This window comes from Chlorocebus sabaeus, chromosome 11, assembly GCF_047675955.1.
Source record: "Chlorocebus sabaeus isolate Y175 chromosome 11, mChlSab1.0.hap1, whole genome shotgun sequence".
Classification (NCBI taxonomy): domain Eukaryota; kingdom Metazoa; phylum Chordata; class Mammalia; order Primates; family Cercopithecidae; genus Chlorocebus; species Chlorocebus sabaeus.
Window position 1 is genome coordinate 127,945,168 of NC_132914.1, and position 24,510 is coordinate 127,969,677.

The window sequence follows — 24,510 nt, forward strand, 5'->3', positions numbered from 1 at the left end:
GGCGGTGAGGTGTGGGGGAAGGAAAGCATCCAGTCATCCCACGATGGAGTCTCCATTTTTAGGGGCTATGACCTTCGCAAGTGTTCCTCCAGTGATGTAGCTTTTCTTTTCCCCTTGGGTAAGACAGGAAGGCTAAAGGGGGCTGGGGTGGAAGAAGTGCCTCCCCAGCCTGGGCAGGCCTTGGAGTAAGCCTGTGTTGGGGAGAACGCTCTGGGCAGATTCCACAAGGATGACTCTTCCGCTCCCTCTTGCAGAGCCAACGGGGATCTGTCTTGGATCTTCACTTGTGAGAACCTGTAGGCTTCCTGGAGGTTGGAACCACAAGAGTGTGACGGACCCCTAGGAGGATGGCCCCAGGGTTTCTCACTCTCAAGCTTCCACACTCAACCTCCAGCAACTCAGCAAAGTCACCACTGGGGTGTTCCCATCCTCCCCCACTCATTCGAGGTTTCCATGGCTTCTGCCCCAGGCCTGCATTCACCCATCCTTCCAGATTTCAGGGTGGTGGCTCATCCACAATCTGTTCTCTGAGGGGGCCGAGGACATCCCCGGGTTCTGAGCTTGTTCAGCTGTTTCTTGCTCTAAGTAAGTGATGGCTTCCAGGCTTCCTTCACGTCAGAGCTGGAGCCAGCCGTCTCTCTACTGGCCCTGTTTTAACTATTTTATTCCCTCCTTTTGTTCTTCCGCTACTGACTCCCACCTTTAGCCTTCCTTATCTTAAAAAGAAGTTACCTTGATATCCAGTTCTTGAGCTATTAAATTTTTATACTTACCTGATTTTAGCTCTCTTAGTTCTCTGGTTTTATTGTTTTATTGTTTATTTTGCTTACCATCTGGTCTTATAGTTCCCTTTACTTTTATAGCGGGTCCTGTGGTAACTCATTCATTCAGCAGTTCTTTGCTGCGTGGCCCCTACGTGCTGGCTCCTGCACTGGGGGACACAATGGTGAACAGAATGGGCTCAGGCCTGCCCTTGGGGAGGGACCAGCGTCAGTGCTGTAGTCGCAGATGCTGTCATTGCAAACTGCAGCAAAGTGCACGAAAGAAAAGTGCTGTCAGCTGTGGGAACACAGAACCGGGGTCCTGAGCCACTCTGGGGATGCAGGAAGTCGCCCTGGGCAGGAGGCAGGAGGCAGGAGTCATCTGCACTGAGACCTGGGGAGAAGCGGGAGATAGCAGGCAGAGGCTGCAGGTAAGTTCCGCGCCATCACCATCGTCATTTTGGTCGGTCTGCTTGTTGTTTTTAGAATTCCTTATGACCCGGGAGGAAGGGTGGTCACTGCAGGAAAGTTCAGACCCGAGGCAGGAGAGAGTCATGCTCCGTCCCCTCAAACTGGTCCAGTGCCTCCCTCTGACCTCCCCCATGAGATCACCTAAGTGAAGAATTCTTTTTTAAAAAATAAAAGTTAGATGCTACGTAATATTTACCTTTAAAAAATATTATTACACTTTAAGTTCTGGAATATGTGTGCAGAACGTGCAGGTTTGTTACATAGGTATACACGTGCCATGGGGGTTTACTGCACCTATCAACCCATCATCTACATTAGGTATTTCTCCTAATGCTCTCCCTCCCCCATCCCCTCACCCCCCAACAGGCCTCAGTGTGTGATGTTCCCCTGTATCCACGTGTTCACATTGTTCAACTCCCACTTATGAGTGACAACATGCAGTGTTTGGTTTTCTGTTCCTGTGTTAGTTTGCTGAGAATGATGGTTTCCAGCTTCATCCATGTCCCTGCAAAGGACATGAACTCATCCTTTTTTGTGGCTGCATAGTATTCCATGGTGTATGTGTACCACATTTTCTTTATCCACATAATATTTACTCCTATAATCGTCTCCAGTAATAGAACTCTGATTTTTAGCTGGCCACATTGCTGTCCAGAATAAAAATTAAGTTCCTTAATTAAGTTCCTGCACATCTAAATCCAGCCAATGAGTATAAGAGGAGATTGTGTGTCAAACTACAGAAAAGGCTGCTTAAAGGTAGGCCCCTCTGGGAGGGGCATTCTTGTCCCATTTCCCCTTCTTCTGTTCCACTACCTGGAATGTGGATGTGATGGCTGGAGCTTCAGCCACCATACTGGCCTATGAGGTCACCTTAAGAATGGAGTCCTCACACGAGGATCACAGAGCAAAAAGATAAAAGCTCAGTCCCTGATCCCCTTGGAGCTGCCAAATGAGCTTCTGGACTTTTTTTTTTTTTTTTTTTTTTTTTTGACAAAGTTTTACCCTGGTTGCCCATGCTAAAGTGCAATGACATAATCTTGGTTCACTGCAGCCTCCACCTCCCGGGCTCAAGCGATCCTCCTGCCTCAGCCTCCCAAGTAGCTGGGTTTACAAGTGTGTACCACTGTGCCCAGCTAATGTTTGTATTTTTTGTAGAGACAAGCTTTCACCCTGTGGCCCAGGCTCGTCTTGAACTCTCAGCTCAAATGATCTGTCCACCTCAGCCCTGGATTTCTGTTACATGAGAAAGGAGTAAATGTCTATGTCTAAGCCACTATTATTTTTGCCTGTTGAAGCAGCTGTGTGCAGTCCTAACTGGCACACCTGGATTATTCAGCAAACCCAGAGACTAACACGTCCTCCAGGATAACTATGACCTTACAGTGCCCTTGAACTGATTCCACAAGTCAACCCACAGCCTGAGGTGGAACCAAGCCTGCATACGTTTGGTCTACCCAATCTTTAAACTGAATTTGATGGCAAGATTTAAAAACCTGGGGGTTGTACATCCAATTCTAGATTTCTGACTTCTCTTGAAAAACCAGATCTAGTAACACTGGCCCTCTGCCCTCAGGCCAGCAGTTGGCAGCCTCTGGGCAGGGGGTGCCCACTGTCTTCGGGCCCTTGGGTCCCCTGCCCACCCCAGCATCCCCCATCTGGCTATACCCGCTTGTTTATCCCTCCCACCCTGGGAGGGTGTGAGTGTGTGAGCACCAAGTCGCACAACCTAAAGTCGGTGACACCTGCCAGGCACAGGGACAGACCACAGATACAGCATGAGAGGGAAAGCAGGGTGTGAGAGGCAGCCAGTGACCCCATCCCTGCAGAGGGGCCCCCACAGGAGGAAGCCCAGGAGAGGGCCCTTTGGGGACACTTGGTTCCACCTGACACTGAGCTGCTTCTGCTCAGTGACTCCAGTCTGGCCTTTCCCCCTAAGAGGGTCCCCTCCACAGGCTGGGTGGTCCCAGCACTCTGGTGAAGAGAAGGTTCTCTTGCAATAAGACAGTCTGTGTTTGGATTTTTAAATGGAATCAGGCAAACTTCTGCTGGACTATTTCCAAAACCCCAAAATCAGGGCTGTAAAACATGAGCATGAAACATCCGCTTCAACTTTTTAAAATAAGTATCGATCCTCTTTGCAAAGGAAAAAAAAAAAAACAGAATACACAGACATGGCTTGAGATGTGGGTCTCCAGCACCCCCACGTCCCTCCCCGATAGATTCTGAAGGAGTCCACATATATACGACTCCCCAGATACATTCCTAAGTGTGCTCATTCTGCATGTTTCCACCAGTCCCGGACATCTTCGCGTTGCGCGTTTCACTGGCTGACACCCCTGCCTCCTTGGCTGGAAATCCAGGAGCAAGAACCCCACTGTTGGTGGAGCCTGTGTGGCGGCTGTCACACAGAAGGTCGACCATCTCAATCCAGTCCCACTGTGAGAATCGCCCACAAACCTCCCTCTCTGAGAAAATAAACTAACAGATTGTCTCCAACCAACCCCCAAGTCTAAAACACTCATTCCCCTCAGCTGCTGACTTGCTGGTACCCACCCGAAACACCCTGGGACTAGAAACCCTGGGCTCTTGTGCCACCAAGAACCAGCTCTGGGTGCAATACTTTAACCCAGAATTCTCCTGACCGATCCAGGTTATGTGGCCCAATCTGCACAACCAGACAGAGCTAAACAAATTAAGCGAAGAGCCACATCCTTCTGAAGCGCTGGGTTCCCTGGAGTGAAGTTTCTCTTCTTGGAGTGCGGCTAACGGAGGCACTGAATATAAACATCCTGATTTGGTGAATTTTCCTTCTGGGATTTAGCATCCTATGGCTGCAAGAGAAAGGAATTCTAGAAAATGATTCCCGAATTGTCAAGACCTCACAAAGGGGTGGAAAAGAAACATCATCTCACGGTCAAGCAGAACCAATAAAAGTGGGGAGGGAGGTAGAAGCAGGGAGTGGGGCTTGTGGGAACTGGAGCACCCAAGCCTACCAAAAATAATTCAGATTAATTTAAAACTGTACAAGCCAAACAAAATCCATGTGTGTCAGCTGTTGGTTGAGGTCCTTCTTTGTAATAATTTTGACATAGTTTGGCTGTGCCCCACCCAAATCTCATCTCGAATTGTAGCTCCCACAATTCCCACATGTTGTGGGAGGGACCCAGTGGGAGATAACGGAGATAACCGACTCATTCGGGCTAACGGAGATAACCCACTCATTCGGGCTAACGGAGATAACCCACTCATTCGGGATGACGGAGATAACCCACTCATTCGGGCTAACGGAGATAACCCACTCATTCCAGATGACGGAGATAACCCACTCATTCGGGATGACGGAGATAACCCACTCATTCGGGATGACGGAGATCACCGACTCATTGGGGCGGTCTCCCCGACACTGTTCTTGTGGGAGCGAACGAGTCTCCTGAGATCTGGTCTTTCCTAAGGGGTTTCCCCTTCACTTAGCTCTCATTCTATCTTGCCTGCCGCCATGTGGGACGTGCCTTTGCTTCTCCTTGCCTTCTGCAATAACTATGAGGCCTCCCTAGCCATGTGGAACTATGAGTCCATTAAACTTCTTTCCTTTGTAAATTACCCAGTCTCAAGTATGTCTTTATCAGCAGCATGAGAAAAGACTAATACAAGTTTCTAGAGGCAAACCTCCTGACACAGGCAAAGGGGACTGGGCCGTTCTAAGCCCAGTTGATGTCAGCACCCTTGAGATCATACAACAGGGCTGCTGCACAATTTGATTCCCTCACTGCAAATTTATGTGCCAGCAATTAAGACCCTAAAGCTTCCAGGTCAGATGCCAGAGAGTAGAAACATGACCCCTAAGGGGGAATTCTGAGTTTTCAGGGCCAAACAAGTTGACTGTGGCATGAGGTGCAGACAGCAGACTATGGCCCATGAACCAATTCTGGCCCACCACTTGTTTTTATAAATAAAGTTTTAATGGAACACTGCCACAGTTAATTGCTTACTCCATGGTTTGATCCAGAACAATTAACACAGTTAATTGTTCTCCATGGCAGCTTCTACACTCTCATGGCAAAGTTAACCAGTTGTGACAGAGACTATAAGGCCAGCTAAGCCTAAAATATTTACTGTCTCATTCTTTACAGAAAACATTTGCTGTTCCCTGGTCAAATGTTTTGTTTGGTTTTGGTCAAAGTTTTTTCCAAACTTTTGATCATATACATACATTTAGGATACTCTACTGCAGGAATGATCAAAGATTTCTAAACTTTAGACATCCCTACTGGTAAAAAAAAAAAAAAAAAAAAGTTATGGGGGATGCACCTCTAATATATGGGCAAGATTCCAGATATTTACACAGCTTCAAAGCATCTCCCCACGAATTATTTATTAATTACAAAGGGGAAACCAGTAGCCTCAGAGTGGGAAATCCACAACAGACACTACCTGAACCAGGCAACCAAAGTCAACATCACCAGCAGCAGGACTAACCAAAGTCCTGTGTGTCCTGATAGGGATACTGAGGCCAGTATGTCACTTCCGTAGTAACTTATCTACATACCATGGGCCTGCGAAGAACATACAACTATACCAAATCATGACGAGACACCAAGCAAGCCCAAACCCAGGGACGGCCTGCAGAGTAACTGGCTGCACTCCTCAATCGTGTCAAAGAGACGGGGACTGCTCCAGATGGAAGGAGCCTGAAACATGTGGCCAACACATGCAGCGTGAGATCCTGCATTGGCCTCTGGACTGGAAAACAAAGTAGCCATTAGGAAGCTATTGGGGCAATTGACCAAATGAGAACAGGGACTGTAGATTAGACCATAGTATCGTATCCGTATTAGATTTTCAGATTTTGAACTTTGTATTGTGGTGGTATAAGAGAATCTCCTTGTTTTTAGAAAAAACACACTGAAATATTAAGGATAAAGGGTAAGATATCTGAATATACTTTCAAATAGATAATTCTGAGGGAAAATCTCTCTCATCTATTTCCCTCTCTTCTCCCTCTCTCTGTATGGATAACAGATGATAGAGAGATGATAGAAGATGGATAGATAGATAATTGATAGGTAATAGATAGGTGATAGGTAGATTATAGATAATAGACAGCCAGATGATAGATAACAGATGATCAATTGATTGATGATTAATAGATATACAGATGACAGATGATTAATATAGATAGATAGATAGATAGCAATGATAAAAAAAAATTAGGGCAAAATATAAACAGTTTAATGATTCTGGATAAAGGTTTGAAGGAGTTATTTACACTATTCTTGCTGCTTTTCTGCATTAAATTATATCAAAATAATAAAAGTTTTTTAATGCAGTAGAAAAATGTCTAAATCATCCCAAAGACAGAGAAAGCTCTTTTCTTTGTGTCATTCCTGGGGGCCACGCTCTCCAAGTTCATTTATCTACAGGCCATTAATGCAAAGGGCATTTACTCCGAGCTGCCTGAACACTGACCCCACCCCGGGCCCTCACTGTTCACCTCCAGTGGACTGATTTCTGGGTGTCTGTCCAGCCTGGCATCCCTGTGCACCTGTTGGAGGGGCTGGGATTCTCTGTGGCACTGATGACCTTTGGATTTGGTGGAGAGAACCCTTGTGGAGGGTGTCACCCTCTCCCTGGGGAGGTACAGGGTGAACAATTCTCCTAAACAGAAGAGGAGAAAGTCACTAGGCAAAACTCAATACCCCTAATGGGATAGATACTGCTACTGCTTTCCGACATCCAGTCACCCCTTTTCCTATATAAACAGAAATATACCGATTAATTCAGGGTGGCAGCGAACCCTGATTCTGCTGGAGCAACAGGTAGCTGTGTTACACTCTTCTGGCCAATGAGCTCTAAGCAGAAATCTGATGGGCATAGAGAGGAGAGAGTTCTGGGAAAGTGTTGACTTTCCTTATAAGAAGAAACAGATGAAACTAGCGTTATCCCTCATTCCTCATTCTCCTACTTCCCATTCTGAATTCAGATGTGATGGCTGGAGCTGTGGCAGCCATCCTTCAACCACGAGGAAAAGGCCCAGAGAATCGTAAGAATGACAGCCAGGTATCCTTGATGCGTCGAATCCTTACTCTCAGTTGAACATATTCAAACTCCTCCTCATGTGAGAAAAACAAAGCCCTATTTGTTAAGCCATTGTTAGCTGTGTATCCTATTGCTTTGTTCAAACCCATTTTAAACAAATGTAACACTTTTCTTCCTTTTCATCCTAGGCTTCAGATATAGTTGTGGTAAAATAGACTGCTATAAAATAGACTGTTATATTTTCTTAGGGTTTCTTCCTGTCCTTCTTCCCACAAGGTAATTTTCAGTTAAAATATGAGCAGCTCTTAGGCCCTAATTCAGGTGACACTCCCACTGGGGGAAGGTTCTGCATGAGGCTGACCACTCCTCCCCTCCTTCCCAGAGTCAGCGTCCTCCATATCTGCTTAGCCACGGAGATGCTGCTGATGTGTTTAAGAGGTGAGCCCAGCAGGAAGGATGTTTAAAACACCAGTGAGGGTCTCCATTGAGACTTGTGACTAAGCGCCAAGCTGCTCCAGCCCACCTTCCCTGGGCCACCCAGCAGCTCGTGCACACACTTCTGGCTTTGCAAGTGGCTCTTCCGCCTGGTCTGTTTGTCCAGTCAGCTGATAGATCATGGGGTTCATGCCCAGAAAAGCTATGAACCCTGGACTCCATGGGAAATAGCAAATGCTGATGCCAGCAGAGAAGCTGTGTGTGAGATTCGTTTGTCAACAGACCCAGAAAGGAAGTCTAGTTCCAGGAACAGATCCTCCAGCCCACCTCAGGAAGAGGCACGGAAAACCGCTAATGTCGTGCTTACTGCTTAATGTATGATCCAGAAACAACAGCATCTAAAACACACAACACTGGAATGAGAGGGGCCGATAAGACTCTCGGTGCAGAAGCAGCTAAGGAAAGAATGGTACCAGTCAAGGGCCAGGATGAAATCTTGGTGTAAACACATCTCATGCAACAACCTATCGCTCAAAGATCGAAAATTCTACCACTGAAAGATAATCATTCAGGTTAAGAGATTACGACTCCAAAAAGCCCAGTATAATTGGAAAGAAGAAAAATAATTATATGGTAATACTAGGGGTTTTATGCTTCACACAGGAGATTTCCGCAGAGTCTTCCATAGACTAGATATCTGTATGCATCGCTAACATGTCTACAAGTGTGAATTACCACAGCAATGTGCTGGTCACAGGTTTATTACCACAGCATGCATAACAGAGTCTCTTAGGCCACCCCCAATCCCTATCTCGGTTATTTCTTAGAGTCCCTGGAGGATATTTTGATTAGTCCTTATTTTTTAAGTTCAGACGGACAGCCTCCATCTGAACATAAGCATATGTGCACACACATGCATACACGTGCACACACAGACCGGTGCGTAGGTCTTATTTCCTGTTCTATGTCTTGATGTCAGGGACCCAAGAATTTGTAGCATTTTTCAATTGTACCATATACTTGATTCCACTATTCATCTTTCATTTAATATCTCAACAATCTCTTCCCAAAATATCAGAAGTTCTTTGTGAAAGTCCTCTCCAGAATCCTAGTTTCTTTCTATTACTAAGCTATTACATGCTACACATAAACCCAAACATCCCACCCAATTTCCTAAAACATAACTGAAAACCAGTACAAGGCCTAAATATACAGAACACGTTGTTGTGTTGGCAGGTAGAAATCTCAGAACATCACCCCCTGGCCATTGAGCAACCCACATAATTGTTACAAACCGTCGTCTTGAATACGGTAGCTCCAGGATTTCTCCCTTAGTGCCAGCACGTCTGAGATGCCCAGTGAGATGCCTGGTCCTTTTGCTGACACTGGGTGACCTTTTCAAAATATCTACACCAGATTTCGAGGCTCTACTCATTGCACGTTGAGTGTGATTTGAGATTTTGTCCACTTATCATTTTGTTTAAAATATTGCATTGAACTTAGGGACCCAAAATTTACATTTTCTCTTTAAATATATTCCTGAAAAGTGATATATCATGTATATATTATATTCAACATTGTATATGTTATGTATGTATATGTATACACATATAGACATGTGTATGTACATATATACATATATACATACATATACATGTGTGTATATGCAATATGTTCGTGCTTATGCACATATACACATATGTACCTATAACATATATCATGTACAATATTTAATACGATATTTAAATAACAGAACAATATATACACAAATATTTAAATACAATATTTAAATTGTATTTAAATATATACAAATATGTAAATGTAATGTTTAGATTGTATTTAAATATATACAAATATTTAAATACAATATTTAAATACCAAATATTTAATACCAAATCTTATTTTATAAACCAAGAAGGGTACGCTTCCTGGAACGTACTTCCTGAGACCCCCCTGTGGGATATGACTGTTTTTGGAGAGCTGGGGCTCAGGACTAGAAGAGAGCTAAGGTTGAATCGTACATGCTCCACTTAGTAGCTGTGTGAGCTAGGGTATGCTACAGAAACTCTGTTTTCTCTTGTATAAAACAAAAATAATAATAGTGCCTAAGAGTGTATTATAAAATCAAATAAAATAATCTATGTTTTCCAAACAAATGCACACTAATAGGAGCCATAGAGCAGCGGTCCTCAAACTTTTGGCACCAGAGACCAGCTCCGTGGAAGACAATTCTTCCCACAGACCGAGGTGGGGAGGAGTTCCACCTCAGATCATCAGGCATCGGATTCTCATAAGGAGCAGGCAACCTAGATCCCTCGTATGCCCAGTTCACACCCGGGTTTCCGCTCCTATGAGGATCGAATGCTGCTGCTGACCTGACAGGAGGCAGAGCTCAGGCGGTCATGCTCGCCCACCACTCACCCCCTGCCATGCAGTGCGGTTCCTAATGGCACCACTCTGGGGCCCGGAGTGGGGACCCCTGCTATGGAGAATAAGAAAACCAAATACTGGGTTCCCTTTCTTGCAAGAGGAACATGTTCATGCCCATCCCCCTCTACTGACCCAAGCAGAGCCATGTGACCTGCTGCAGCCAACACACTGTGAGCAGTCACAGTACACTTCAGGTGAGGCGCTCTAGGAGTCCCTGTGTGGTTTACCATGGTCTCTTCTCCTTGTCTCTACCAACATGGAAAAATGCTTTCAGATGGAGCTTCCTTCCACCCAGACCCCTAGGAACTAAATGAGCAGAGCCCTCTTGATGACATATAATGGACATACAACATTGATTGAGAAATAAACATATTTTTCAACCATTGAGGTTTTCAATTTGTTTGTTACAGCAGCATAACCTGCCCTATCCTGACTGATTCTCCTTGGCTCCTATTAAATGTGCAATAAGACCTAGCCACGGGTGACCTTGGAAAAGTTTCACCTCTTTAAGTTTCAGTGCCCTCATGTGTAATTCAGGGATGATAGCAGTCATATCCACCTGCTAGACCACGGTAGGGCTTAAATGCAATAACCCACGTTAGGCACTTAACACAGTAAGGGTTTGATAAATGTTGGTGGAAACTGTAATTGCTATCCATCATTTACAATTACTATACCATCATTACGATCATTTCCAAGGCAGTCAACAAACACTTTTGGAATTTAGCTTAGCCAGCCGGGCACCGTGGCTCATGACTGTAGTCCCAGCACTTCGGGAGGCCGAGGCAGGCAGATCACGAGGTCAGGAGATGGAAAGCATCCTGGCCAACAGCGTGAAACCCCGTCTCTACTAAAATACAAAAATTAGCGGGGTGTGGTGCCACGTGCCTGTAATCCCAGCTATTTGGGAGGCTGAGGCAAGGGAATCACTTGAACCTGGGAGGTGGAGATTGCAGCAAGCTGAGATCGTGCCACTGCACTCCAGCCTGGCAACAGGAAAAAAAAAAAAAAGAAAGAAAGAATTTAGCTGAGCTGGGTTTATCTATTCTCATTAATGGAGGGAGAAACTGACTCCATTTTTTCTGGGAGCCTGAACCCATACATCTCTGGCTTCTATGTCCCAGGTCAAGGTCTCTCAACTACTACCCTGACCTAGAGTATCCGTGTCCTCAGGGTTGCTATTTTCACTCTAGATTTAGATCTAGACCAACAGGGCCAGCTCTCCACTCTCCCAGCCTCTCTGTCCCCTCAGAGGAAAAAGCAGCACAAGATTCCTGGCAGCACTCTCCACTGTTTCTCTCTCCACCAACAGCTTCTCCGCCCCTTGCATTTTCCTGTTTTCACTTTGCTTCACATGCGCCTGAGATTATCTGATTTTTAAGGGCAGCATCTTGGCTCTAGCTGTGCTTTATAGAGCCCAAGCTGTGCTTAGGTGCCCTCGATGGTAGTAATTTGTCACCATCTAGCGTGGCATGCCCCCTGCTCCATGCAGTCCTCCAGCCACAGGGGAGCCAGGCCCCACACAGATGCAGAAATTGCAAAATCACCAGTTGCACATGGGATGGCAGAGAACCAGGGACTTCAGGGCCAGGCTGGCTCACACCAGCCCCAACGCAGCCTAAGACAACCGCCACCCTCTGGCGCCACCTACTGACAGCTTTCCGTCTCCCTCGAAGCTTCTGCAGCCGGAATAAAAAAGGGGAGCGTCTGAGTTGACTTCAGTCTCTTCTATGACTACCACTATGAGAACGGAAGGATGGCATTCGGATTCCTAAGTAATGCATGCCCCTTGCAGAACAAAGCAAAATGTCAAAGCCCTTCTTTGAAATAACAGTTGCTGGTATTTTTGGTACCTCCCTTTCCAATGTATTTGATGATATTATTTTATGGAGTACACATACATTATACTTATTATGTGTATTTGTATACACATATAACAGTAGGCGAAGATGATTGTGATTTTATTTTGTTTTCCTAAATTCTATTTTATAACTTGATGTGTTCTACGGAATAAACACTTTCTCATCATATACATTTTTCTTTAAATCGTGACCTGTGAACATTGCTATTACAGGAGCATTTCATAACGTATACGATACATGTCTTCTGCTGCTTGGTGCTTCACTCGTCAAATTCTCTGGCGAATACCCCTGGAGAGGACATTGGCTCCACCTCTTGCATTGTTTCATGGCAATTTATTCCTGGGAACCCGATGCCCGGATCAATGACACACACATTTCATGGCTCCTGAGTTGCCAAACAGCCTTCCAGGATGTACCCATTTACATTCCCGTGGGCAGGCCTCTCTCGCTGCATCCCCGCCAGCAGGAAGCATCATCCTTTTTTACAGATCACGGCTAACTTGGAGGGTTTAAAATGGCACTTCTTTGCTTTGTCTGGGAGGCAACACGGGATGCTGACAGGTGCCAGAGATCTGGGCTCTGGTGAAATCCCAGCATGGCCCCTGACCACCTGTGGGACCCCAGGCAGGTCACCTAAACTCTCTGGGCCTCAGTTTCTTCATCCATAAACCAGAGTGATGAGAGTGCTGATGCCCCACAGGTATCAGTGAAGAGTTGGACTCTGTCAAATATTCGACGTTTATTCTGAGCCGAATATGAATGACGATGACCCCGAGACACAGCCCTCAGGAGGTCCTGAAAACATGCGCCCCAGGTGGTGGGGACACAGCCTACTTTTATGCATATTAAGGGAGACATGAGACCTCCATCGAATACATGTAAGATTTACATTGGTTCCGTCTGCAAGGGTGGGACAACTCAAAGCAGGGGTGGGACTTCCAGGTCAAATGTAAATTTAAAATTTTCTGATTAGCAGTTGGTTTGTGAAAGGAAAATATCTTGGGCCCCCAAAATCACTGAAAAAAACTCAAGCTGGGAACTGCTGAGGGCAAACCCATCTCCCATTCTATTCAAAGTCATCCCTCTGCTCGCTTAGATGCATATCTGATCTGCCTCCATTGGCAAAGCTCATCAGAAACTCCAAAGAATGCAACCATTTGTGTCTCACCTACCAGTGACCTGGAAGCCCCTCCAGCCTGGAGTCCTCCTGCCTTTGCTTCCAGTTGTCCTGCCTTTCCAGACGGAACCAGTGTACTTCCTACTTAGAGTGATTGATGTCTCATGTCTCCCTAAAATGTGTAAAACCAAGCTGTGCCCGACCACCTTGGGCCCTTGTCGTTAGGACTCCTGAGGCTGGGTCACGGGCACGTCCTCAACATTGGCAAAGTAAACTTTCTAAATTAACTGAGACCTGTCTCAGATTTTCTAGGTTCACAGGTTGAAAGCATTATTATCATTAGAAAGAAATGTCTGGGTTACAATAACGGGTCGGGGAGAGCAAGTTTCATGATGCCGATGAGGCCTCCAGGTAGCTGACTTCAGAGAGAATAGACTGTAAATGTTTCTTTCCAGACTCAGGGTCTGCGTTGATGTTAAATGCTGGTCAGCTTCTCCTGAGTTCCAAAAGGAAGGAGAGGAAGGCCAGGCGCAGTGGCTCACCCCTGTAATCCCAGCACTTTAGGAGGCTGAGGCAGAAGGATCACTTGAGGTCAGGAGTTCGAGACCAGCCTGGCCAACATGGTGAAACCCCATCTCTACTAAAAATACAAAATTTAGCCAGGCGTGGTCATGCCTGCCTGTAATCCCAGCTACCTGGGAGGCAGAGGCCACATGAATCACTTGAACCCAGGAGTCAGAGGTTGCAGTGAGTCCAGACTGCACCAGCCTGGGTGACAGAGCTAGACTCCATCTCAAAAAAAAAAGTAGGATAGGAAAATGAGGGGTGACCAACCTGTCCTTTCCATCATGCCCTGAACTAGTTTTTCAGGTTCAGTTTGGAACGCCCTTAGCCGAGAGAAAGGGCCCATTCAGATGGCCCCCAGAATTATATTTTTGGTTTGCATAGGTTTGTGTGAGCCTGAAATAAGGGAATCCATGAACGGCGCTGAGAATAGCGCCTTGCACACACACGAGTGTTGGCTACCTCGATTGTCCTGTGGTTAACTATCTGTGAACCCCGAAAACTGGAGACAGGTCTCAGTTAATTTAGAAAGTTTATATCGCCAAGGTTGAGGACCCACCCGTGAGACAGCCTCGGGAAGTCCTGATGACACGTGCCCAAGGTGGTCGGGCACAGCTTGGTTTTATACATTTTAGGGAAACGTGAGACATCAATCAATATGTGTAGGAAGTACATTAGTTCCTTCCAGAAAGGCAGAGATAGCTCAAAACAAGGCCCCCCACTGGGGGCTTCTGGTCACAAGTACATGAGAGACAGATGGTTGCATTCTTTTGAGTTTCTGATAGACCTTCCAAAAGAGGCAGCCAGAATATGCATCCATCTCCGAGCAGAGGGATGACTTTGAATAGAACGGGAGGCAGGTTTGCCCTGCGTGGTCCCAGCTTGAAGAGGCCCAGGTATCTTCCGTTCACATAACGAAGGGTTGGCGCGCTTTTCCAGTCACCTGTGCAGCTGGACAGGTTTCGTTACCCTGAGTTCACAGATGCTGTCTTGAAATGAGATTATTTGTGAGCAGTACCGGCTTCTAGGCCATTTACCATTAGGAAGATTTGATCTAAATATTACCCTGTGGAGTGGAAGGGACTTGAGGATGCTGACATAACTTTCAATTGTGTAACTGAAAGTTAGAATTGAGTCTAAAATTCAGTTTTAGAATTTTAAAAGCTGCTTTTGGTCAAAGAATAACACGATCGATTCCCTGATGGAGAGTGACGGTGATACGATGGATGCTGCTAAATGCTAACCGCAGAATCCAGATGGGGGTTCGTCTGTGTTACAGAACAATTCTTTCCCCTTTCAGATGTTTCAAAATTGCCATAAAAGTGGTTGATGGGAAGAGCTGTTTTCAATGCATTGTTTCATTTCTTTACTCTCTGGCCACGTGGATTTCTCCGCCTTTTTAGCTAGATCTGTCTTCTTTGACTGATTTTCGGATTGTTTTTACAGGGTCTTGCCCTCAGCTCTTTTTTTTAATATATGTAAATTTGCATCCTCCAGAAAATGAAACCACTGTCAGGTGGTCGGCCGTCACTTCCCCCCGATAACCTTCCCGTCTGTCTCCAGCTCAGACCCCTTCTCTGTCCACACCATAGTGAAAGCTGGCCACAGCCCTTTCCCCACCATGTCTGAGCAGCATCTCACATTCAACAAGATCAAAGCCGGTGGCACCATTATCCTCACAGCTTCCAAACCTTCAGTCCTCCCAACCACTCTCAGCTCAGCCGGTCACTGAACCCTGTCCCGCCACCTCAGAGCAGGCATGTGGATGCCACAGCGGCCTGAGGATAAAATAACCCCCATTTCATGGAGACACAGTCACGTTCTAACCAGGTCTAAACCCATCCACTACCCGGCCAGCCTCGTCTTATCAAGGCAGCCTTGGCGAGAACATGACTGTCAGGGCATTGTTACATTCCTTTAGGGCAATGGGTTTGCATTCATTCATTCATTTATTTATTAAGAGATGGAGTATCACTCTGTCTCCCAGGCTGGAGTGCAGTGACGCAATCTTGGCTCACTGCAACCTCCACCTCCCGGGTTCAAGCGATTCTCCTACCTCAGCCTCCTGAGCAGCTGGGATTACAGGCGCCCGCCACCACGCCCAGCTAATTTTTGTATTTTTAGTAGAGACGGGGTTTCCCCATGTTAGCCAGGCCAGTCTTGAACTCCTGACCTCAGGTGATCCGTCCGTCTCGGCCTCCCAAAGTGCTGGGATTACAGGCCTGAGTCACCACGCCCAGCCTGTTTTCTTCTTATTATTTTTTTAATCTTGGGATTCCACTGGAGCTCAGACTGCCACAGCACTTTGGGACAAGCCAGCTGCTGAGCCGTTTGTCCCTGCCATGGTAACCTACGAATTCCCTTCCGTGTGCTCCCTCTGTCCCATCCCAGGAGGATTACTCAGAGCCGCTGGGCATTGTGGGAAACTCCCCAGAGTCCTCCCCTCAGGAGGCCCTTGTACAGGAAAGCACAGGCCCACAGGCTCATCCCATCCATTGACCACCAGAGCCACCTGCTGTCTGGGATCCTCCACGGGCCTGAATGGTCTCCATCTCACAAAAGCACTCTCAGCAGGGATGCCCCGGAGCGACGCCCTAGAGGTGCCATTGTGTGCGGATCTTTCCAGGCCTTAAGTCCTAGAGGCCGCTCTTCAGCAGCATGACACTCAGCTCTTAAGGGGTCATGCAGGTCAAGGAGAAAATGGGATTTGATTGACATAGATTCTATTGACCCAAGGTTTTTAAGAAAACAGTTGCCACAGAGACAAGGCAGCTGCATCCACAGCTGGGCACAAGCTTCTCCTGGAAGCTGTGGCAGAGGACTCTCTGCTGCTCACCCCATGCTCTGCAAGCCACCGGAGCGAACGCAGAGAACACCCCAAGCGCCCGCGAGAGGGCAGGTCCCAGTCCCAAGTCCTGCACGGAGCAAGGAGACAATCACTGTTTTTTGTTTCTTTCTTTGAGACAGAGTCTTGCTCTGTCTCCCAGGCTAGAGTGCAGTGGTGCGTTCTCAGCTCACTGCAATCTACGACTCCCGGCTTCAAGCGATTCTCCTAGCTCAGCCTCCTGAATACTGGGATTACAGGTGTATGCCACCACGCCTGGCTAATTTTTATATTTTTAGTAGAGATGGGGTTTCAACATGTTGGCCAGGCACCGTTTATTTTTAACTTTATTTTTTTTAAACTGATATGCAACAGGTGTACATATGCGGGGGGTTCATGTGATCATTTCATTCATATCATTTATAAAGATCAAATCAGTGTAACTGGGATATCCACCACCTTAAATATTTGGACAATGACTATATTAAAAGCAGCTTTTATAGGATTATAATGAACATATAGTTGACCCATGGTAAAGAAGGCATTGGGTGGCTTTTAGTAAACATATAATTAAGCAACCGTCACCAAAACCCAGTTCTAAGACAGCCACATCAGTCCAGAAAGCTTCCCTATACCCCTGGCAGTCAATCTCCACCCCCATCCTCAGGGACCCACGGATCTACTTTTTGTCTCTACCATTTTGCCTCTCCCAGAAATGTCCTACCCATGAAGTCTTGCAGTGTCATCTGGCTTCTTCCATGTCATGCACTCTCTCGAAGGCCATGCCTGCCGTGGCGGGAAGTTGCAGCGCATCGCCTCTGATGGCAGGCCAGTGAGTCCCTGGGCACATGGGCCACACGTGCTCAGGTGGGCACCTGCAGATGGGCATTCGGGCTGTTTGAAGTTTCTATAGTAATTAGGATAATGCTACGAGGAACATCTGTAGAAAGCCTTTGTGTGAAGGTATGTTTTTCATTCTCCCAGTTCAATACTTAGGAGGAGAACTGCTGGGTCACATGGTATGACTCTGTTGAACTCTTTAAGAAGCAGCCAAATAGTTTTCCAAAGTGACTGCACCATTTTTCACTCCCACCAGCAGGGTAGGAGGCTCCTGGCATCCCCACATTCCCACAGCCACAGAGTCCCCACCTTCCGCCCATTTCCCAATTCCGGCTGCAAAGTCCTAAGGTCAAGCCCGCCTGCACCAACAGGAAGTCGCGCTGTGGGGCAGCAGTGCAGGAGCAGAACGAGGAGTAGAAGCTGAAGGGCAAGACTGGAAGCCAAGCAGAAGCAGGAAGCAAAGTAGGAATTGGAAGTGAAGCAGGAACAGGAAGCAAAGGAGCAGGAAGTAAAGCAGGAATAGGAAGCAAAGGAGCAGGAAGTAAAGCAGGAGCAGGAAGTGAGGCAGGAACAAGAAGCAGAAGCAGGAACCAAATGAGCAGGAAGTGAGGCAGGAACAGGAAGTAAACCAGAAGCAGGAAGGGAACGAACAGAAAGTGAGGCAGGAGCAGGAAGCGAAGGAGCAGGAAGTAAACTGGGAAAGGAAAGCAGAGCAGGAAGCACAACAGGAACAGGAAGTAAAGCAGGAGCAGAAACTAAAGGGAGAAAAGGAACTAAAGCAGGAGCAGGAAATGAGGCAGGAACAGGAAGTAAAGCAGAAGCAGAAAGTGAGGCAGGAACAGAAAGGAAAGCAGGTGCAGGAAATGAGGCAGGAACAGGAAGTAAAGCAGGAACAGGAAGTGAGGCAGGAACAGGAAGTAAAGCAGGAACTAGAGGGAAGCAGGGCAATAGCTCCTCCCTCCCACTCATGCTTGCAGCCTCCTCTAACCTACCAGTGGCCAGTCCAGCAGGGAGACTCTGGCAAGGCAAGAATGAGGCTCCCAAGCACCAGGCCAGCCCCAGAAAATGGGTGCAGCAGGAGCTTGATGTTGAAAGTCAGTAGCTTCCAAGCAGCACATGCATGGAAACTCCAGGGCCACCAGAAGGAAAAGCAAGGTCCCCTGCTTCCTGCCCTTGAGAAAGCAGCCTTGGTGTGTGAGTGACAGCTGATGCTCGGCCAGTGCCTGCCGTGTGCCAGGAGCCGTCCTAAATACCACCAGTATTTTAATTCAGCTATCCCCAACAATGCAACACCATGAGGTGTATGTCACGGTCACCCCCCTTTCACAGATGAAGAGACTGAGGTATAGAGCTAAACAAGGCTCCGGGTCACTCCAGGGTTGGGATTGTGACGAGGCAAGTGAGACACCTTGGCCCAGAATTTAAGAAGGCACCCTGCTCAGGGGTCCGCCTGTACATGCACTGCCCCTGGCACCTCACTCCCCTCACCCCAAGTCCTGCGCTAGGCCACACAGCTAGTGAGTGGCAGACACTGAATTTAAATGGTAGCAGTCCAGCTGCAGGCTCTCCTGCTCAGAACCACTACATGAAGTGCATCAAATACCTTGAGTTTAAGAAAGTCCAGTATATGGCACAAAAATATACACATGCAAGAGCTCACTAAATGCAGCCAGATTCCATCATCTGAATGTGAGTCACCCATTTCAGTAATAGCTTTGGCCAGCATTTAACCCCAGGACAGCTTCCTTCTGGCACCTAACCTGCTGCTGGGATGTCTTCCTCCTCTTCACCCCTCACCCTCCCTCATTTATTAGGGAGACTGGTTTTAAAAGTTGGCTCAAAGGTAAATTAAAACTCAGACAGTAACTTCAGAAGTTTTGTTTTTAATTATCCATGCTTTATTTTCCACCACCAACACCATCTCCATGGATAAAGTGGGTTCCAAACTACCGACTATGAGTCAACATGACCCAAGTAAGACGGAGGACTGTGGTCTCAACATACATGGTCAGGTCAACAGCAAGCCCAGTTTGATCTTTCGATGGAAATAATCCTTGCAAAGGCTGGATTTGTTCCTAACAGGCCTTGGATTGGCCTCCAATGATCCACTAACTTGTTATTCACCAGGAAAGGCAATTTCTGTCTCCCCAAAATAGTTCATTTGGTCATGAATGTATCTATACCTATATGTACCTCCATACCTATATTCATATTTACATCCAAATTTATTTCCATAGCCACATCTGTATCTATATCTGTATTCATATCCATATCTGTATCTATACCCATATCTATGTCCATATCCGTATCTATATCCATATCTATGCCTCAGGAGGCTGAGGCAGGAAAATTGAATCAAACTAAGATGAGTTTCATAGGCTAGAACCATCTAGGAACATTTAACAGACAAGAGCTCAGGAAGCAATAAGCTTTGAGTAAATGGTGCCAATTCTGCCTCAGCAGCCCTGAAGACCTCCTGCTCCCTTTGTATCCCCCAAAAGGGCAATGGTTGTCAAATAAACATATGGACTTGAGTCTTTTGGGGTTTTTTGTTTGTTTCATTTTGTTTTGTTTTGAGACGGAGTCTCACTCTGTTGTCAGGCTGGAGTGCAGTGGTGCGATCTCGGCTCACTGCAACCTCCACCGCCCGGGTTCAAGTGATTTTCCTGCCTCAGCCTCCTGAGTAGCTGGGGCTATAGGCGCCCGCCACCACGCCCAGCTAATTTTTGTACTTTTAGCAGAGACGGTGTTTCACCACGTTGGTCAGGCTGGTCTCGATCTCTTGACCTTGCGATCTGCCTGCCTCGGCCTCCCAAAGTGCTAGGATTACAGGAGTGAGCCACCGCACCCGGCCCTTCTTTGAGTTTTTAATGCCATATAAGCTGTGGATGTTATAGGATTTCTTATTTACCTGGGCAGCAACTGGCCCTCTATTGAGACCCAAACACCCTCTTCAGAGGGAACTACGAGGTCAACAAGCACAATCCCCACATGTGCGGTGAAGCCTCCAAACGTCCACTCTGGAGGAGGAGATGACAAGGCAGGGAGTCTGTCATTTCCTACTTGGGCGGGCCCTTCTGGAGACGGTCAGCTCTGGCCCCTCTGTGATTCCAGTCAGTAGCCTAGCATGGCACCCTGGGAGGACTGCAGGAACCAGCAAATCCAATATTCTGCTTACAAATGGGGAGACAGAGGCCCGAAGAAGAAAGCTAAGAAGTACCATCATCAAAGGTAAGGTGATGGGAAGCTGCCCCGTGCCTCAGCGTTCCACTATGACACGAAGGACACGGCGGTTATAACTGCCACTTACCACTGATTGTTAAACTCAACTTCATTTCTTTTCATTTTTTGCCTTTGCCATGATAGAGTTTATATCTCATCACAACTGTGTGGTGATGTGGTTTCGATGTGTGTTCCCTCCAAATCTCATGTTGAAATGTGGTCCCCAGTGTTGGGGGTGGGGCCTGATGGGAGGTGTTGGATCATGGGGTGGATTCCTCATGAATGGCTTGGCGCTCACTCTCCCCTTGGTGATGAGTGAGTTCCTGCTCTGAGAGGACGACTCAGATAACTCCATGCTGTGGTGCTAGCACCTGAGAGACACATGACCGAGAGATCTGCCCCCACGTATGAATCTAGATGGGTGGGGCTGGCCTGCTGCTTCTCTTCAAGAACCAGTAGAGGCTGACGCTGCAGAGAGGGCAGCACCCCAGGGTCAAGGAAACCACTGACAGAGGGGACCAGCAGGGGTCACCAAAGACCCCAGAATAAGAGAAACCTTTCTTTATTTGCCACATCCAGTGAATTCAACAGAAGCCTCCTGTTTCAGCCAGGGGTCCCAGGAAAGCAGAGTAACAGGACACAGGTAGATGTGGAAGTGGACATGAGCATGGGAATGGATGAATATGGATATGGATATTGATATAGAGAGAGGTATGGATATGGACATGAATATGGGTATAGATACAGATATGAATATGGGTCTAGATGGACATGGATACAGATATGGGTACAGATTTAGGCATAGATATGGATATAGATATGAATATGGACATAGATATGGGTATAGATACAGATATGGGTATGAATACAGATATACAGATGTGGCTATGGAAATAAATTTGGATGTAAATATGAATATAGGTATGGAGGTACATATAGGTATAGATACAGATTTGGCTATGAATATAGATACAGATATGGAAATGGATATGGGTATACATACAGAGGTGACTATGGGTATAGATATAGATACGGACTTGGAAATGGATGTGGGTGTAGATATGGATGTGGGTGTAGATATGGATGTGTCTGTAGATATGGATGTGGCTGTAGATATGAATACAGATGTAGGCACGGATGTGGATGGAGGTATGGATGAGGGTGAGATATGGATGTGTGTGTAGATATGGATGAGGGTATAGATATGGATGTGGATGTAGATATGGATGAGGGTGTAGATACGGATGAGGCTGTAGATGGGAATGTGAGTGTAGGCATGGAGGTAGGTGTAGATATGGATCAGGGTGTAGATATGGATGTGGGTGTAGATATGGATGTGGGTGTAGATGTGGATGTGAGTGTAGGCATGGATGTGGGTGTAGGCAGGGATGTGGGGGTAGATATGGATGAGGCTGTAGATATGGATGTGGGTGTAGATATTGAAATAGGTGTAGATATGGATGTGGATATAGATATGGGTGTGGGTGTAGATATGGACGTGGGTGTAGATATGAATGTGGGTGTAAATATGGATGTGGATATAGATATGGGTGTGGGTGTGGATGTGAGTGTAGGCATGGATGTGAGTGTAAATATGGATGCGGGTGTAGATGTGGATGTGGTGTAGATGTGGATGAGGGTGTAGATATGGATGTGGGTGTAGATATGAATGTGGGTGTAGATATGGATGTGGATATAGATATGGATGTGAATGTGGGTGTGGGTGTGGATGTGGATGTGAGTATAGGCATGGATGTGGGTGTAGATATGGATGTAGGTGTAGATATGGATGAGGGTGTAGATATGGATGTGGGTGTAGATGTGGATGAGGGTGTAGATATGAATGTGGGTGTAGATAGGATGTGGATATAGATATGGGTGTGGGTGTGGATGTGGGTGTAGAAATGGATGTGGGTGTAGCTATGGATGTGGGTATAGATGTGGATGTGGGTGTGGGTGTGGATGTGAGTGTAGGCATGGATGTGGGTGTAGATGTAGATGAGGGTGTAGATATGAATGTGGGTGTAGATAGGATGTGGATATAGATGTGGGTGTAGATATGGATGTGGGTGTAGATGTGGATGAGGGTGTAGATATGAATGTGGGTGTAGATATGGATGTGGATATAGATATGGATGTGGGTGTGGGTGTGGATGTGAGTGTAGGCATGGATGTGGGTGTAGATGTAGATGAGGGTGTAGATATGAATGTGGGTGTAGATAGGATGTGGATATAGATGTGGGTGTAGATATGGATGTGGGTATAGCTATGGATGCGGGTGTAGATGTGGATGAGGGTGTAGATATGAATGTGGGTGTAGATATGGATGTGGATATAGATATGGATGTGGATGTGGGTGTGGGTGTGGATGTGAGTGTAGGCACGGATGTGGGTGTAGATATGGATGTGGGTGTAGATGTGGATGAGGGTGTGGATATGAATGTGGGTGTAGATAGGATGTGGATATAGATGTGGGTGTAGATATGGATGTGGGTATAGCTATGGATGCGGGTGTAGATGTGGATGAGGGTGTAGATATGAATGTGGGTGTAGATATGGATGTGGATATAGATATGGATGTGGATGTGGGTGTGGGTGTGGATGTGAGTGTAGGCACGGATGTGGGTGTAGATATGGATGTGGGTGTAGATGTGGATGAGGGTGTGGATATGAATGTGGGTGTAGATAGGATGTGGACGTAGGCATGGATGCAGACGTAAGCATGGATGTGGACGTAGGCATGGATACAGATGTAGATATGTATGTACATGTAGGCATGGATGTGGATGGAGGCATGGACATGGATGGAGGTATGGATATGGAAGTATTCATGGATATATGTATGGATATGGGTATACAAATGTAGATGTGGATCCAGATATGAGATTTTTTAGGATTGGCTCATGTGATTGGAAGCTGTGAAGTTTGAAATCTGCAGGACAGGCCAATGGGCTGGAAACCCAGGCTGAGGCTGAGGCTAAAGTCTTGGGGCAGAATGTCTCCTTCCTTCAGCTGACTGGGTGAGGCCCACTCACGCTGCGGAGGGCGATCGCCCTTACTAAAAGTCAGGTGATGGGACACATCCACCATGTCTACAGAATACCTTCCCGGGAGCACCGAGATTCATGTGTGTTTACATAATTGGGTGACATGACCTAGCCAAGCTGAAGCCCAAAGCCAACCACCACAGCCCACACAACCACCACAGCCCTGCCGAGCGAGCCCAGCCCTGTCTCTTTACCCCTCTTCCCTGGCCCCAGTATTGCCTGCCTGCTGTGGGGAGCAAAACCACAACCAGCCTGTGAGGGGCTGAGGAGAAAGCTGACAGAGGACCCTGGTCCAGCCCCTGATAAAGCCTCAGCCCAGAGCAAGTTGTGGCTTAGAAGGGAGTGACGTGGAAAGCGACACTGAGAGCTCAGCTCATTGCCTGGGACCACATTGGCAGAGGTTCCTTATCTAAAAATACTCACAAGCCACCCCCTTTCGGTGTAGGGCACGGAAGTGGGTCCCACTGAAGAAGGCTGAAAGGGCAAGAGGAGATGTGGTTATCGCAGTGAAAGTCTCCTGGATCCAACACCCCCTCCCAGTTCACACTCATTCCCGTTAGAGGGACTGAGTCACCCCCCAGACACCCCAGAGATAGGGGAATAAAGTGGTTGTATCAGAAAACGAGATCTCTCCAGCGATGGGGGTATCTCTCAGTGTGACTCCTGGAGTCAAGGTTTTCTGGAAGCTGAGAGTGGGTCTGCCCCTCCAGGTCCGCCCTCCATCCCAGGAGGACCCCATGGACGTGGTGCCCCGGCTCCACCACCCCCAGGAGAAGAGGTGGGTGCTTGTCGCTTCCTGCTCCACCCCTGCAGGCCAGATCTGAGGGCGGCTGCACCTCCTACTCCCTCGGCAGCCCCTCATGTCCTCCCCTGTCCTCGGCCCTACCCTATGGGCCTCCGG

General features: G+C 47.1%; 1 protein-coding gene across 1 annotated transcript; it reads right to left on the reverse strand.

Annotated features, from left to right (window-relative positions):
* Positions 1 to 17,242: 17,242 nt before the first annotated feature.
* On the reverse strand, positions 17,243 to 23,269 carry LOC140712828 (uncharacterized). The gene is made up of 4 exons (XM_073021315.1): positions 21,308 to 23,269; positions 20,934 to 21,030; positions 17,650 to 17,773; positions 17,243 to 17,375 (listed from the first exon to the last, which is right to left on the reverse strand). Exons 1-4 carry the CDS (start codon positions 22,538 to 22,540, stop codon positions 17,243 to 17,245), a joined length of 1,587 nt encoding a protein of 528 aa, XP_072877416.1. The 5' UTR covers positions 22,541 to 23,269.
* Between the last annotated feature and the right edge of the window lie 1,241 nt (positions 23,270 to 24,510).

Excerpts from the sequence above, each read along its gene's own strand:
- LOC140712828 (XM_073021315.1), bottom strand. The coding sequence starts at position 22,540 with ATGCCTACACTCACATCCACACCCACACCCACATCCACATCTATACCC. Across the intron at positions 21,031-21,307 it reads CTAGACCCATATTCATATCT|CGTCAGCCTCTACTGGTTCT; the intron begins GTATCTATACCC and ends CCCTCTCTGCAG. Across the intron at positions 17,376-17,649 it reads AATTGGGAAATGGGCGGAAG|GTGCCCACCTGAGCACGTGT; the intron begins GTGGGGACTCTG and ends GCCCATCTGCAG.